The sequence below is a fragment of the Artemia franciscana genome, chromosome 9 (assembly GCF_032884065.1).
Source record: "Artemia franciscana chromosome 9, ASM3288406v1, whole genome shotgun sequence".
NCBI lineage: Eukaryota > Metazoa > Arthropoda > Branchiopoda > Anostraca > Artemiidae > Artemia > Artemia franciscana.
The window spans coordinates 20,772,381-20,790,778 of NC_088871.1; the positions used below are offsets into that span (position 1 = coordinate 20,772,381).

At 33.7% G+C, this 18,398-nt stretch overlaps 1 protein-coding gene across 1 annotated transcript in view; it reads left to right on the forward strand.

Moving 5' to 3' along the window:
• Positions 1 to 4,620: 4,620 nt before the first annotated feature.
• LOC136031140 (lachesin-like) overlaps positions 4,621 to 18,398 on the forward strand; it is a 129,929-nt gene continuing 116,151 nt past the window's right edge. Inside the window, exon 1 of the mRNA XM_065710460.1 lies at positions 4,621 to 4,756. Within this exon, the coding sequence (XP_065566532.1) occupies positions 4,666 to 4,756 (91 nt within the window). The 5' untranslated portion in view covers positions 4,621 to 4,665. The remainder of the gene's footprint in view (positions 4,757 to 18,398) is intronic.

Sequence of the window (18,398 nt, forward strand, 5' to 3'; positions counted from 1 at the left end):
ACTGGGGCTTTTTTTTTACCATCATTGATTCAACTTATGGGTGCACAGTGAAGACAAGAGTGACACATGGCAAAAATGCATGGAACATTAGAGGGCTGGAGTAAAGTAAAGTGGAAGTTAAAGCTTGTCCCCCAAGCTTATTTAGTTAGATTAAAACTTAAGCTTTTTCCCAAAAGTTTATTTATTTAATTTTCTATTATGTTATGATGCCAGCTTCACAAAATTAACAAAGTCATATTTGGATATTTTAGAAGCAGTTTATGTAATCAAACAATCAGCATATATTGAAAAGTATATCAAGTAACAGAATACTACATTTCTTGACTGTAAAAAAAAGGAAGAAAAACAACCAAAGGCGTATAGGAAATTGGGAAATTCAAGAAGAAAAAGTTGATCTGCATTATCAAGATGCTGAAAAATAATTATATTTGTTACTTCTTAATGGATTGTTTCGACACAGGGCCGTCAAAAACCTTGGGGGTTGATAATAGTAGTTTTTTCGTAAGGGACTAAATAAAAAAATATATATGAGATGGGGATAAGAAGTGTCTAGTTATTAAAAAAAATTTCACAGAATCACGGGGCACAGGTAAGATGTCAGATAGAAAGTATCCGTGAAGTAACTTCATAACACACAACACCTTTTCCTGATGGTACTCCAATTTATTATTGCATGAGAGTTCCTGCAGTGCTAAAAGAAAGGTGATCAGTTTTACAATATCTTACGAAAACTCATTTATATATTTATTGCTAGGGCAACAAATAATACATATTGCTCCTGCCTCATATTATCGAAAAACGCACAGTGAGTTATACATTTTTAATATAATGGCTATTTGTTTAAATCCACAATTGCATAAAGCAGACTAGCGAATAAAAAAAAAATATTAATAAAGACGGTTCCTCAATAATAGAATAATCAAATTTGTGCATGGATGGCATTGATGTGTCTCTTATCTTTCTCGTCATTGCTATTAGGCTACTGGGACTTCTTTGAGAGATGTTTAATGGCTCATTAAAGGGTTAATGATCGTATCTCTGTATTTTTTATGAGTTTGTCTTCATAATGCTATAACGGAGTGTAACATACTACCAAGAATGATTTTTGGATGCCATTTCCAGAGTGGAAAAGGATAGGAGACACACAATCCTGCAGTTGAAATCCCCATCATTCAAATGGCCTCCAACCAGAGGTTTTAAGTTTGCCGTCATAGCTGCGGCACTAGCAGAAGCATAGTAAAGAAGGTTCCGGAGCCCATACAAGCAAAAAATTTTAAAACATGTTTGAAAGAAATTTCTAAGTAGAAAGCAATTAATTAAGTGGTGCTAATTGGAAATATTAACTCTTATAAGGATTCCATGGAACAATTTAGAAATATTTTTTTATAATTCCGCAAAAACAGAAATATTTATGCCCTTATTTTTCCTCTGCGCTAGCAGGCCACTGGAAAATTGTAGGGAGATGGCTAAGGGCTCAATTCTGTTTTGATTTCTTATAAACATATTCACTAACAGGTCATTAGAGTCGAGTATGTATTTTCTTTCCTAGCTTATTTTTTTTATTTCCTGCCCAATTAATACGTTTCTTGTAAATGCTTGCTAACAATTCTTATTAGCTGCCATTTCTGTCTCCCCAGGCGGGCACTCCCGTATGAATTTTTTTACGGGAGGGGGAAAATTATAAAAAATTAAATATTTCATTTGACAATTGGAATAAGAAATATCCAGAAATCCTGAAAAATTTAGGATTTCGAGGAGCAAAGCCCAATGCACCTTCCTGAACGGGGGGGGGGGCTAAAGAACTTCAGTGTCCTTCACTCAGTTCTTGAAAGCTATTTCAATGACAAGATATTATCTCCAAGTTTGTGACCCAAGTTCTACATAAAAATAGTAATTTACTCGTCCATTCCTCAAATTGGCCTGTTTGTAAAATGTTTTTTGACTATATTTCTGATAACTTCTATTATTGGATGGAAGGCAAGCGACTCACATTTAAGAGACCAGCTGGCAGTGGCACCCATTCACGAGTATTTTGTGGGTTTTCTTTTTCAAAAAGAATATTTTGAACAAAAAACAGCAAACGGGTATTTTTTAAATATCTGCAGGGGGAGGCAAATGATTTCCTTCCCCGTCCCCTCTCCCGATCGGTACTAAAGCAGACAGGTTGTTTTTAGGTAGTTTTTGTATGCCAAAAATGAAGCTCGTTTGAGTTTATTGCTACAATTAGGGCTACAATGGCCTTTGTACTTTCGGTAATCTTGATACAAAACTCCTTTTGTAACTAAAAACTATAATGCCAAATTTCTTACTTCATTTTATTCAGAAACTTCTACATATAGGATTTCGTAATTTTTTTTTCCAAAATGACTTCATCCGAGCTACCCCCTCCCCTCTTCTGGACTTGGATATAGCTCCATGTTATAATCAAAAGCTTACGGATTTTTCTGTTTAGTACTATATTTTTCGTTTTTTTCTTATTACTTATTTCTTATTTCTCAATAAATTGCTTGCTTTAAAACTTGAAGCAAACTATTCGAACACACAATGTAGCTTGGAAATTGGACCAGTGAATATAAAAAATATGTATATGAAGGATTTCTTTTGTTGCAGAAACATAAAGTGTTTTAGGATAAATAAGGTATTCTTGATTCTTATGTTTGGGTTTTGTGTTTTCAGTAAAGCATTAGTTTTGCATAATCCTAAAGTTATAAGGAAATACCCACAGTCATTTTTTGCACTAGTTTTATGGACATATTTTGCATAGGATAAGAAACATTAATTTCTGTTAAGTTCCAACTTCGTTCTTTACTTCCCCGAGAAAAACTTCATTAAAAAAAAATAATACGGGAAGAAAACTGTTACTTCCACAGAATGTCACTACCGATAATTTTACATTGTCAAGATTTCTTTGAGCTCTTGTCCAATGTGGAGGCGCGGCCCCATGCTATTTTTGGAACTCAGTGAAAAGACGTGTGTCACTTCGCTCATAAGGGTGCTATATGGTGGGTGTTCGAAAATGTCCCATTTAAATTACTCACGGAGCTATTTCATCATACAAGCACTGTGAGGCTGGGATTGTCATAGATTTAGAACAGCTCCAAAAGTCAGGATTCTATTTTTCTGTTAATAATAACCCTCCGTAAGCGTCGCAAAGTTTCAAAATAACAATCTACAGTGTTTACTGCTCCTAATGTCAGAAACATCACAAGCAATGCGAGTTATTCTTCGCAATAATCGTTTGCCATAGCCTTGCGGTTATTGCACATTTATAGAAAATCTATATTTTTTAGTGAAAATTTATGTGTATCTGTTGTTGGGATTGTCATTTCGTTTCTGACAAGCCACATTAAACCCCGGTTTCATCACCTACCAAATACCACAGCTTTCGTAGATAACTTCGAAGACCACACTGCCTTTCCATGACAAAAGTATAACAGTTCAAAATAGGAATGAAACTTTTTATTCGACAGTGAACAGATATAAAAAATTTAACTGGATATTTCGAACACATATACAGTGTTCATCATCAGCAGTAAAACTGTTTTACTGCTGATGATGAACACTGTATATGTGTTCAAAATATCCAGTTAAAAATTATTATAACTGTTCACTGTCGATTAAAAGGTTTCATCCCTATTTTGAACTGTTATACCCCAACTTTCAGAAGTGACTTCAAGGAAACGACTACAAACTGGCGAAGAGCTCAAATAAACCACCAGAGCATACTTAAAATAATTTGGGGTGATATTTTGTGAATAGGATATTACTAAGTTTATTCACAGATATGAAAAACACCTTATTTGCCTAGAAATATGCAGATAAGTAGCCTTGAGTTTCTATTAATTTTGGAAGAAAAATTATTTTCTTGGTTGTTTATCGACAGAAGATTTCTGAATTTATCGGACTCAGTGCTAAATTTGAGCATGTGAAGTGAAAAGGGCGACGCAGCCCTGGTGCCAGAAATAGGGATGCAAATTACTATTTTGCTATGAAAACAAATGAGAATTGTGTTTTTCAAATAGTAGTGGTAAGCTTCACTTGAAAAAAAATGAAACAAAATACATTAAAAATGGCCGAAGTGATATTTTTAAGTTGAGAGACGCTTTGATTCTAATTTGAGAAGCTCCTACCTTAGAAGGGTCATCAAGTGACTCTTAATTGTTGTTAATTTACTCTAAATTATTAGCCAATTAGCAAAGCGCACTAGGCTCAAAAACCCAAGTCCCTCCATCAAACTTATTAGTCTTAATCTGTTGAATACTTCTTTATACCACTGTGTGAACTATATGTCATTGTCAAGATCTATATATATTATCATCAAGACTCGAACATTTTTGTTTCATTTAACTCTTTTTATAAGGGTAGTTAAGCTTTTATCTATGCACAATGTCTTACACTTGTGATTAATAGTGATTAATATCTTAACATCTTGTTAGAAGTAATTTACAAAGCACGCCAGGTTATCAAGTAATTTAAGTTGCACCTGTTTCCAGATCACTTTCACTTACCATTCCAGTTCCCTTATTAGTTCTTCCTTTTCTTTTAAATACAGTTGCGCAAATAGACCCTATAAAGCAATAACACGATAGTTGTTTCTTTTACACGAAAATCAGTCACGGTATTCATTCAGTACCAAGTAAGAACTTGGACAAGGAAGTGGAGGAAATGAATTCTAACAGCGTTACTGTCTTTCTCCTTTATTTTCTAACCCGTTCCATTATTGGATACAAGCATCATACTCATCATCGGATTACTGGTAAGCATAAAGGCTAATATTGACAAAGCGGTAAACCCTGTTTGACACATTTCGTCTTCAGTTAGTATGGCTGAGCAGCTTAAGGTGGCATCTACTTGATGAGCAAAGAAACCAGTTTTGACTCAAATAGAATCGCATCTTACCATTTAATCCTACGGCATTGTTCCTACGCCTGAGAGTCACAATCACTATGGCAAGAAAAAACACTCAACCAGAATAAGCTAAAGGCCTTTGCACAAAGATACGTTTTATTCATTTACTTTAACACAAATTAATCCAATGAACATAAAAGTAATAACTCCGAAAGACTCAATAAGCACTTATTAATCAAAAACTAATCAAATAATTCTCTTACTAATTTAAAGTAAAACAGGATTAGTATTAAGAGGATTGTAAATTATGCCATATAAGAAGGGGGCTGGCTCCGGCACCCTCTTTATGCTAAAGTTTAGCTAGTGCATTAATGGAGCGTTTTCAACTGCAGCACTTATACCCAGTCTGTAATTATATGTTCCCCCTGAAACAAGCGATTTTACAGAACTCCTATATTTGTAGCTTGCACAAAATTGCATGAAATGAATGAAATATTTATATAACTGGATTTATTAGTCTCAGGTCCATTGACAGAGCCGGAGTTTTATTCGAACTCTTTATTGGTGAGCTTGCTTTAAAAATCGTAAACTTTTCTTTTTGAAATGAATTTTAACCAGTTTTCGAAGTACTTTCAATCTAAGATACCCTGTAGGCTACATTTTAAAAATGTAATTCAGCGAATGGATAGAGTTGATTGTGAAATATTACATAATTTCAAATTTGCCTTTTTTTTTGTTGATATATGAAAACTGTAAAAGAGCAGAAAAATAAAATACTAAAGATTGTTCAGGGAACATAAGCCTTAATACACTTGAATTCGAAAGTCATATTTCAATGCAAGTGCTTTTCAAATCTCGAGGCACTGTAGGAAAATTTCTCATACCATTGATCTTACGCTAGAGAATTCTCATGAAGCAATAGGGGAGGGGAGTCACAACATAGCATAAAGGGAGGGGTTTTATATACAAAAAAAGTGATTTTTTGAATGAATATACATACGTTATGATCAAAATTACCTTTTTAAAGTTTTAGTTACTTTTAGCACGAATCGCTGGATACTTAGAGTTGAATTATATAAAAAACAAGTTTTTTCCACTGAAAGTAAGGAACAACATTAAAGCTTAAAACGAACAGAAATTTTCCCGTGTTTGAGGGGATGCACCCTCCTCAATGCCCCTTTCTCACACGCTAAAGTTTTTAAGCAGTTTTAAAAAGTTTTTGATTCTTATTACACGGCCCTTCTATTTTAAAATTCGTTCTTATACAATTGAGACCAAAGGCTGAACTTCAGCATAAAGAGTAGGATATTGACGAGGGGCATTCACCCATATAAAGGAAATAATTTCTCTATGTCAAGTTTTGATGTTGTTTCTTACTTTCAGCAGAAAAAAACTTTTATTTAAACTAAATTTCTGATCGTTTTTCAAGTAATTCCAGGAAATTCCCCCCTTACTCAGTAAGAAATCCCTCCACCCTCGAAAAATTCCTCCAGAGAAAGTCCCTCCCACGTAAAACTCTTCCCTGGGAAATTATCCCAGACAATTCCATCCTCACCTGTTAATCCCTCCCCCCTACCCAAGAGAGTTTCTTGCTTATGACTTCACATTATGACTACAGTTTCTGGCAACGAACTGTAAGTAAGGACCGACCCGTTTCAATACCAACCAAAACTCTAAAAAATGAAATTTTGATACCAATAGATAAATCAAAGGAATTTTCACCCGATCAAACGTAAGCTTTATATGGAAGAAGAGGATTTCCATGAAGGGGTCACTGGATTTTCCAGCATTATTTCAAAAACAATCAGAAATAAAATAAAAAACAAGTTTTTCAACTGAAAGTAAGGAGCAACATTAAAACTTAAAACGAACAGAAATTATTACGTATATTAGGGGGCTCGCCCCCTCCTCCATACCTCGCCCTGTGCGCTAAAGTAGTTTTAGTAATTTCAAAAGCGCTATTGGTTCTAATTAAACGGCCTTTGTGATTCAGGGATCATTTTTAAAGAACTGAAACACAATTCGAACTTTAGCGTAAAAAGCAAGGAATAACAACGAGGCAAACCCCCTCATACACGTAATAAAATAATAAAAATATAGCAGTTCGTTAGGGAGGTTATTTCGTAAGTTACGTCTATTTATTTCTAATGAAAACGTTCGTAAATAAAACTAAAAGCTCTAGTGCTCTTTTTAAGTAGCCAAAATTTTGAGGGAAAATAGCCACCTCCTCCGCCCCTTTTTCTCCAAATAATCCAATCAAAAAGCCAAAATCAACACCTGCATTATTTCAAAAACGTTAAGAAATTATTATTGTTTTTTAACTGAAAGTAAGGAGCGACATTAAAATTTAAAACGAATAGAAATTGTTCTGTATATGAAAGGGGCTGTTCCCTCCTCAACACCTCGCTCTTTACGCTAGAGTTTTTTATTGTTTTAAAAAGAAGAGTTGTAAGAAAAAGACAAACTTTAGTGTAAAGAGGGAGGCGTTGAGTAGGGGACAACCCCTTTCATATACGGAATAATTTCTGTTCGTTATAAGTTTTAATGTCGCTCCTTACTTTCAGTTAAAAAACATTTTTAACTTTTTTTTTATTTAATCTAGGCAGTGTCGATATTCACCGATGAGTCCGAAATTCTTTTTTCTCTGCTTGGATTCAATTAGCTTCGCGAGTCAGCTTTTTCAGTCTTATGCAAGCTGTGACGGTAAAAGCTGAAGTTAGGCTAGTTCAGATTATGTTAGTCTAAGATAGGTTAGACTAGATTAAGTTAGGCTAAATTTGTTTATAAATATTCTAAATGTGTTTAAAACCTAATGTAAGCTAAACATACCTAATCTAATTTAAACCGTCTCCATCAAACCTTACATTAAATTAAAAAGTTGACTGGCAACGCTGACTAAATCCAAAGAGAAAAAAGGTATTTCGGACATTCACCGGTGAATGTCGACATTCACGAATTTTGAACATTCACGGTAAGTCAGTCAGGTAAGCGAGGGTAACGATAATCAAACTAAAAAAAAGCAACAGTATAGCACTGTTATCTCTAGAAAGTAGGATTGAACTTATTTTTTGTACAGCTTACTGTTTGATGCCATGTTCTCCCTCCTGAGAGAACATACCTCCTTTTGGTTCCTTGCACCTTTCATCATGGGATATACTTTACGGATATCTTTGTTTCTGTCAAAGAAATAATTTAACAATTGTATTTTAAAAGTCAACCCCCCTAACCCCCCTCCCTTTCAAAAAAGTTTTTCTTGAATTTGCAATGCTATTGGGGAACAATCTCATGTCATGAAAAATTAGTAAAGTAGTTTTAAATTTAAAAGTAGAAAGACATAAGAAAAGTTTTCGAAGATAAAAAAAGATAAAATTCCACACTGATTAAACAGTTCGTGGTAACGAACTATAACTAAGGAGCCACGTGGCTCAATAGTAACCAAAACTCTATAAAATGGATATCAATGAATATTTTAGAATAAGATTATTATGCTGATTCCAAATAAATAAAAGTTGTTAAGTTCAGTATTACCCATCAAAACCAACGAGCCTGAGAAAATCTACTTCGTTTTCAAAAAGGGGAAAATTCTCCCTCAAAGTCAAAGAATCTTAATGAAAATCACGCCATCGGATTTAGCGTATCCGGGAATCCCAAGTTCCCATCTGCAAAACTGTGATGTTTTTGCGTTTTTTTTGTTGTTTTTTTTTTGCGAGAAGAAAGATCGTGGATGCGTGTTAATTTGTTTATATTTTTCCCAGGGGTAATCACATCAAACCAATAGTCCTAGAACATCGGAAAAGGGTTCATTTGAATGAAAAATGAACGTTCTAGTACTCGTTTTCGTGACCAAAGATTTGAAGGCAACTAGCCCCTCTCTCACCCCTCTTTTATCTTAAAATTCGTCCGGTCAAAACATATTGTTCAGCATAGTTGGAAAGCCCAGTAACAATGTCTTTAGAGGAAAGATAATCCCCCACAACCCCTGAGGAATGGTCTGTAAGTCAAAAAATTTGCCCACTGTCTATATAAAGTATTTGTTATTGGGAAGTATACAGACATCTTTCAGTTAGGGGGATTTTTCGCCGGTTTTCCTCGGAGACAATTTTCCGTAATGAGAGAAGTTTTCGGTGGGGGTGAACTTTCCAAGGGCAATTTTACACTAAGAGAATTTCTTTCTGTTTGTCTTACTTCCTCTTTGCCGACTCAATTTTGTATTTGGAGATTTTAATGGGAATTTTACGAAGTGACATTTTTTACCGGGCTGGAGTTTCTTCCAGAGTTTCTTTCCGGGGATATTTCCAGGGGTTAAATTCTCCATGGGGGAGTTTTCAAAGGGTTATACTCTCCAGAGAGATTTTTTTGTGAGTAAAGCTTTCTACTAAAGGGTCAGGGGGGCATTTTCAGGAAGAATATTCCATGGAGGAGGATTCCTGAAATAATTTTAAAAACTATTATAAATTAATCTTTCAAATAAAAGTGTGCTAAGAAAAAATCTTCCACGGGATTCGACCGTAAAAATTCTCCAGAGGGAATTTTCACCAAGAATAAAATTTTCTGGTGGGAATTTTCCTAGTAGGGAAGGGATATTTTACGCGGGAAGAGCTTTCGAAAAAGGGATTTTTCCCTTTTCGGTTCCACAATTCGGTTCCATACAAAACGTAGGTATGGCCACACACATAAGAGGTTCCAAGCAAAGACAAGCCTTTAAACAGAGAACTTGTGCTTCGTGTTAATGAAAGGCTCAGCTTCTTCAAAGTTAAATTGAAAAATGTGACCTTTTATAGAGCCTCTTCGTGATCGAGCATATGTCTTCCCTGACTTGGACATTATTTGTATTTGCAGAGCCATAGGCAAAAGCCATAGGTAGCAAAAGGCATGGGTATACACGAATTAGGCCCAGGTAGGATGTCTTTCCCAACCCTAAAATTAGTTAATACCACCCCCACCCTCGAATATATTTTTACTCCATCTTTTCCAAATGAATAATTAAATAATATATATTTATTTACTTTTATATTTCCTAACCCTGAGAACTGAATTTTTGAAATTCCTGTTCCGTCCTACAACAAGTAGTCCCCGAGACCTACATTTGAAACAAGGCATTTTTTGCGTGTTTTCATAGCTTCTATTTGTATCTAATTAAAAATAAATCCACAAAAGCAGTCCTTTAAAGAAAGGTTAAAAGCTATTTGAAACCAAAGGCAAGCAGAAGTAAAATTTCTGTTCCGTCCTACTACAAGACAACAAGCACTCTTCATGACCTTTGGTTGAGAGGAGGCATTTTTGCGTGTTTTTATAGCTTCTAGTTGTATCTAATTAAAAATAAATCCACAAAAGCAGTCCTTTAAAGAAAGGTTAAAAGCTATTTGAAACCAAAGGCAAGCAGAAGTAAAATTTTTGTTCCGTCCTACTACAAGACAACAAGCACTCCCCATGACCTTTGGTTGAGAGGAGGCATTATTTGCGTGTTTTTATAGCTTCTATTTGTATCTAATTAAAAATAAATCCACAAAAGCAGTCCTTTAAAGAAAGGTTAAAAGCTATTTGAAACCAAAGGCAAGCAGAAGTAAAATTTCTGTTCCGTCCTACTACAAGACAACAAGCACTCCCCATGACCTTTGGTTGAGAGGAGGCATTTTTTGCGTGTTTTTATAGCTTCTAGTTGTATCTAATTAAAAATAAATCCACAAAAGCAGTCCTTTAAAGAAAGGTTAAAAGCTATTTGAAACCAAAGGCAAGCAGAAGTAAAATTTTTGTTCCGTCCTACTACAAGACAACAAGCACTCCCCATGAACTTTGGTTGAGAGGAGGCATTTTTGCGTATTTTTATAGCTTCTATTTGTATCTAATTAAAAATAAATCCACAAAAGCAGTCCTTTAAAGAAAAGTTAAAAGCTATTTGAAACCAAAGGCAAGCAGAAGTAAAATTTCTGTTCCGTCCTACTACAAGACAAAAAGCACTCCCCATGACCTTTGGTTGAGAGGAGGCATTTTTGCGTGTTTTTATAGCTTCTATTTGTATCTAATTAAAAATAAATCCACAAAAGCAGTCCTTTAAAGAAAGGTTAAAATCTATTTGAAACCAAAGGCAAGCAGAAGTAAAATTTCTGTTCCGTCCTACTACAAGACAACAAGCACTCCCCATGACCTTTGGTTGAGAGGAGGCATTTTTTGCGTGTTTTTATAGCTTCTAGTTGTATCTAATTAAAAATAAATCCACAAAAGCAGTCCTTTAAAGAAAGGTTAAAAGCTATTTGAAACCAAAGGCAAGCAGAAGTAAAATTTCTGTTCCATCCTACTACAAGACAACAAGCACTCCCCATGACCTTTGGTTGAGAGGAGGCATTTTTTGCGTGTTTTTATAGCTTTTATTTGTATCTAATTAAAAATAAATCCACAAAAGCAGTCCTTTAAAGAAAGGTTAAAAGCTATTTGAAACCAAAGGCAAGCAGAAGTAAAATTTCTGTTCCGTCTTACTACAAGACCACAAGCACTCCCCATGACCTTCGGTTGATAGTAGACATTTTTTGCGTGTTTTTATAGCTTCTATTTGTATCTAATTAAAAATAAATCCACAAAAGCAGCTTTTTAAAGAAATTTAAAAGGCAAAAAATGTATTTGAAACCAAAGGCAAGCAGAAGTAAGGTCAAAGATTAATTCAAGCTTGAAATGAACAAAAATTACAGAAAACTAAGAGAAATTACAATGAACAGTAAAATCAAATTTAAAATGAACAGTAATTAACGCAAACAGGAGAAAGGATACTCCCTAGGTCTTCTAAGGACCAGAGCTCCATTTGTGCGTTCCTGGAATTTGTTTTAGTTCGAGGGGTGTATTTTTATTTGTTATAAAATCAACAAAAGAAAAACAACACCATACCAATTAATAGCACACAGTTCGCAGTAACAAACGTTTATTTGTTTGAATATTATTTATTTGTTATTATTTATTTGTTTGAATATTTGAATATTTTGTCATTAGATTCTAACTGTTTAATATAGCTTAACTGTCCCCTTTCTAGTATTTTTGATATTTTTTTTTCAATTCCGTCATGCTATTGAGATATGGAACTAGGCACCCATCCAGGATTTTCAAAATTTTTGCCACTTTTATTTAATTGAATCAAATTCAAGTAATCCCCCAGAATGCTAATGCTTAGAGCTTGTATATTAGATGTTGAGAAATACTAGTCTTAAGGGATTTGCAACAGTTCTTTACCCCCGAACCTTATCCTCATCCGTAGAGAGCTTACTGAATAATTTCCTGTATTTTCTGTAATACCTTTGTAAGCTTATTACCAATCAATGACTTTCCAGCGACTTTGCATTGTATTTTCAGCGGGAATTTCAAAGGCTTGTAAAGTTCGATGACTGTCATTTAGAGCAAAAGTGTAAATCAAACAATTCGTGGTAACGAACTGTAGTAAGGAGCGACCCGGCTCAATAGTAAACGAAACTCTAAAGAACAGAATTTTGATGCTAAAAGATACATCAAAAGAATCGGATTTTCATACTGATTTTAAGTATATATATTTCATCAAATTTAGTCTTTGTCAACAAAAGTTACGAGCCTAAGAAAATTTGCCTTGTTTTGGAAAATAGGGAGAAACACCCCCTAAAAGTCATAGAATCTTAACGAAAATCACACCATCGCATTCAGCGTATCAGAGAACCCTGTGGCAAAAATTTCTTATCAAGCTCAAATCAGAAAAAGTGGAATTTCGTATTTTTTGCCAGAAGACTGATCACGGGTGCGTGTTTATTTGTTTGTTTTTTTCCCCAGGGTTCATCGTATCGACCAAGTGGTCCTAGAATGTCGCAAGAGGGCTCATTCTGACGAAAAGGAAAAGTTCTAGTGCCCTTTTTAATTGACAAAAAAATTGGAGGGCACCTAGACCCCCTCCCACGCTCATTTTCTCCCAAAGTCAACGGATCAAAATTTTGAGATAGCCATTTTGTTCCGCATAGTCGAAATCCATAATAACTATGTCTTCGGAGATGACTTACTCCCCCAGAGTCCCTGGGGGAGGGGCTGCAAGTTACAAACTTTGACCAGTGTTTACTTACAGTAATGGTTATTGGGAAGTGTACAGACGTTTTCAGGGGGATTTTTTTGGTTTGGGGGTGGGGTTGAGGGGAGGATACTATTTGGGGGTTTCTTTCCTTGGAGGTATATGTCATGGGGGAAGAGAAATTCAATGAAAAGGTCGCAGGATTTTCTAGCATTACTATAAAAAAAAAAATGAAAAACTAAACATGAAAAAGTTTTTTCAATTGAAAGTAAGGACTAGCATTAAAACTTAAAACGAACAGAGATTATTGCGAATACTTTAGCATAAAGAACGAGGTATTTAGGAGGAGATAAATACCACGCTCTTTATGCTAAAGTATTTTTAGAAATTTCAACTATTTATTCTACGGCCTTTCTGATTCAGGAGTCATTCTTAAGGAATTTGGACAAAATTTAAGATTTAGTGTAAAGAGCGAGGTATTAACGGGGGGACAAACCCTCTAATTCTTAAATTACGTATATTTTTTACTAATAAAAACGTTCGTTAAAAATTAAAAGTTATAGTTGCCTTTTTAAGTAACCTAAAAATTGGAGGGCAACTAGGCCACCTTCCCCAACCCTTATTTCTGAAAATCGTCTGATCAAAACTAATAGAAAGCCATTTAGCCAAAAACAGAATTAATATGCAAATTTCATTTTAATAATTTATGTGCGGAGAGCCAAAATCAATCATGCATTAATTCAAATACGTTCAGAAATTAAATAAAAAAACTAATTTTTTTAACTGAAAGTAAGGAGCGACATTAAAACTTAAGACGAACAGAAATTACTCCGTATACGAAATGGGTTGTCCCCTCCGTAATCCCTTACTCTTTACGCTAAAGTTTGACTCTTTGCCACAATTCTACTTTTTAAAACAATTAAAAACTTTAGCGTAAAGAGCGAGGCGTTGAGGAAGGGACAACCCATTTCATATACAGAGTAATTTCTGTTCGTTTTAAGTTTTAATGTCGCTACTTACTTTCAGGTAAGCTTTTTTTTTATTTAATCTGAAAAGGACTTTATCCAGGTCCTACACTGTTTTTTTTTCATTGAGATAGGTTAAATTCATGAATTCTTTTGAAGAGAAACGAGGAGGATATGGCCCTCCAATTACGTTTAAGAGGCGTTAAAAAACCCTCTGAGGTATATATATATATATATATATATATATATATATATATATATATATATATATATATATATATATATATATATATATATATATATATATATATATATATATATATATATATATATATATATATATATATATATATATATATATATATATATATATATATATATATATATATATATATATATATATATATATATATATATATATATATATATATATATATATATATATATATATATATATATATATATATATATATATATATATATATATATATATATATATATATATATATATATATATATATATATATATATATATATATATATATATATTTATATATATATGTAGTACCAGGAGCCCGGTGGCTTCGTCTTCGGTTCCTAGTCCTGGCACGCGGCAAGCTTTTTTATATAGATTCTCGCTGTCGCTTGTCTTCTAAACGCAGACAATTTGAGCCTTTTGTTAATGTCAAGACGTCCAAATGGACCTTAAATTAGAATAAGGGCCTTTTTAAAAAAAACAATTTTTCTATTGGACCTTTAACTTTTGCCTCGGCTTGTCTTCTGTCATTATGAAATACATATCGCCGAACCTTTGTTTCTTTTAATTGTTCAGGTGGTAGGACAAAAGCTTCTTCTTTTGCCTCGACTCGTCTTTTGTCATTATGAAGGACATGTCGCCAAATCTTTGTTTCTTTTAATTGTTCAGGTGATGGGACACAAACTTCTTCTTTTGCCTCGGCTTGTCTTTTGTCATTATGAAAGACATATCGCCGAAACTTTGTTTCTTTTAATTTTTCAGGTATTGGGAAAAACACTTTCGTTTCTCATCCAACAATTTATTTATCCAGGTTTTGATTTTCAAAGGTATGGTAGGCATTGATGACCTTATCCATGTCAAAATGCAAAACCTAATAATCATCGCTATCACTTTCAATTTATTTGGTTCTATTTACCTCAGCTTGTCCTTAATCATTATGAAATACATATCGCCAAACCTTTGTTTTTTTTAAACAAAGGTATGATAGGCATTGATAGGCTTATGCATGTCAAAATCACAAACAAAATCATGATTGGGATCATTATCAACTTTGATACGTTCTGTTTCTTGCTGTCCAGGTTGATTTTAATTGACTTGCTCACAGGTTTGGTATCGCATGACTTCTAACCGCGTGTGTCTTTGCTTTTCATATCTATATTTGACTTGCTCCAATGCTCAGTGTCACATGTCTTCTAACCATGTTTATCGTTGCTCTTCATTTTCATTTTTGGCACGCCACCGCTGTTCTTCTACCCGCGTGTGTATTTAATCTCAGTTTTCATTTTTGAATTGCTCAAATGAGTAGTGAGATATACAATAGTTCAGATTCTACACCCTTATTTGGACACTAAAGCTTTCCTATAGTCCAGACTCTACACCTGAGGGTTGGCCTAGTTAAATGTCAGATGGACAGTAGTTGAAAATCATGTTCATATTTGGAACTCAGGTCCAACAATTTAATGTACGAGCGTAAAAAAACAGAAAAGTTGTTCAGTGACATACTTTTTGTATATAAACTGCATGTTAATACAGTAACACTATCAGTTTTGAAACAGCTTTCAAAACTAACAAACAATTTTCAAATGTAAGTAATTAAGAATTATATATGTCTTACCTATTTTATTTTTTCCTTTAAGTAATATACAAATCAAAACTTCTTAAATCAAATTTATGTTGAAAAAATTCGTTTATCCAATGTGTTTCCAACAAATGCACATATTGAACTGAAAAACGCTTAGACTCACAGCCTAGTTGGTTTGGTTTGGACTTTTTAATCTAATTTGTAGATCTGAATGCATTAAGTATATTCGAATGTTATCAAGGAATAATTATTCTTAAGGTTTATTTTGCTAGTCTTTGGAAGACTGGTTTAAATATGTGAATAGAAAGATTTTTGACTTTTTGAAGAAAGTCACATGGAAGATAATAATATTAAAGCCAATATGAAAAGAAGAATAGAAACATATTAGTTAACAGTGATATACGCTTAATCAAAGAGGGTTGAATTAAAACAATCAAACCTATTGGTTGACATCAAAACAAAACAATGACTGGGGGAGGAAGTGGGGCCTTATGTGGTACTAGAAACGAACCAAATTCCTTTTTTATTCATTATTAGTTATATTTTGAATGCATCACTCCCTAGGCTATTATTTCGAGAGTTTTCCAATGGTAAAATTTATTTTTCTCTCATTTCTGTAAGTACTTTTCTGAATAAAATCAAAGAGGGTTACGTAAGGTGATGTGATTTATTTCTCTAGACTTTGCGTATATATATATATATATATATATATATATATATATATATATATATATATATATATATATATATATATATATATATATATATATATATATATATATATATATACAACCGAATATAAAGATGGACATAAAATTAATGCTTGCTCCATCCAATTTGATTTTACGAAAGGAACTTACTACATAACCCCATGTAACAGTCTTTCTCATCTCAGCAAGACTTTAGCGGCGAAAGCAACAGGTTGTGAGTTCCTTTACTTTGGCAGTGGAAAAATTGATAGTTAGTGGAAATAATATCAAGCTACTTCTTCCTCATACAATCACCAATCAGTGACATATTCCCATGAGTTCATGCACCTTTATCGACTCTTTATATATAAGTAGTGAAATTCCTTCAAAAAGGCATTGGCAATTGTAAAAAAGTGCTTGTGTTATAAGACCGTGAACAAGTTGCCCACACAAATTTGAAATGTTTGGACTTTCATGTCTTGTATGTAATGTAAATGAAATCCCCCTTTATAGTTTATCCTTTGATAAATTCTATAGGACACTTTATGAGTTGACAATGCAACCTCTAGATCGAGATCCACAAATATTTGAAAATGGTATAGCCAATACAATGTTTGCGAAAACTCATGGTATCATTGTATTGGACTTAGCTGGCATTGGAGATATGAGTATTGTACGAAGAGAGAGTGCACGTTTAGAGTGTGCCTTTGCCCAACCATTAGCTGAGAATATTGCATTAATCTCATTAAATCAATTACAAACCTACAGGGAAATCACTCCCGAAGGAAGGCAGTAATCTACTAGACCATGAACACAAATTACATAATCAGCGTACTTGATATGAATCCGTACATGTCCAGATACAAATCCTATTTTTTCCATCGGATTTCCTTGAAATATCGGATTTCCTATTATCATTGTTAATAGCAGTCCATCAAGGCTATGGATCTTTTAAACGGCGAAGAAAATAGAATTTTTAATTCTCTTGGCCTATCATACTCATTCTACAATTTTATTGAAAGCAGTGAGAAACTATAATTCAAAACCGAAAGAGAGTGCAGGATTTAAAGACTAAAAGCTGTGGTTTTCATATATTTCATTTTCCGATGTAGTGGCTGTACTTACAACGTAATTCGCAACATTTACGTAGACAACCCCCGCCTGAATGACTTCCTAGTCGATATTATGCTTCCATAACTGTACTATTTATTTCAGTCTCCAACAAATAAAATGTTCTAAAAGTGTTTGTAAATTTGTTTGTTAATAAAAATAGATATATACATAAAATGACCTTTTCTCCTCTTTAGATTTCTTCTTCTATGTATAGGTAGCTGTCGAAAACAAATAATGGCGACAAATCATCTGAATTCACTGTATATTTTTCTTGATGTGCAAAGTTAGGGTCATATTTTCTACAATACAATGTAACTTGACTCTTATTGCATCTCTTTGTAAAGTCAATGATACTATTTTCACTCACACTGTAAGATTTCCGTGTTTCAACTTGCTTATTTGAAGTAATATCACATAGAGTGTTTTCAATTGTAGAGTCACTTTCCGTAACAGCTAAATAAAAATTAGTGGGTTTGTGTTCATAGTAGCCATTGTCTTCACAATGATGACGTAGAAACCAAATTCTCTTGCTATTCCAACAGTTGAAGAATAGACATAATTCTTCCTCCCAAGACAATTTAAACTACGACGGTACCAGTCTCTAAGAAATACATTAGAGTCTCGTTTAGGGTTCTTTCCGATCATGACATGATAGGTATTGTCGCAATGATCACACTTATCAAAGTGACAATTGAAGCATAGGAATCCTCTAGTGTAAGAGTCACAAATCTCTTCAAGACAGGAATTACAGTCTTTTGTACTGCATATTCTCTATGCAATATACACGGTTGCATAATCTATACTTTTCATCATATTCGTCAACAATTGTACAATTCTCACATGATGACCAGCTGCCCAATATATACATGCAGAGTGGACATATATAGAGCATTCTTCCAGTGTTGGCTCTTTCTCATTGCCAAAAGGAAACCGACTT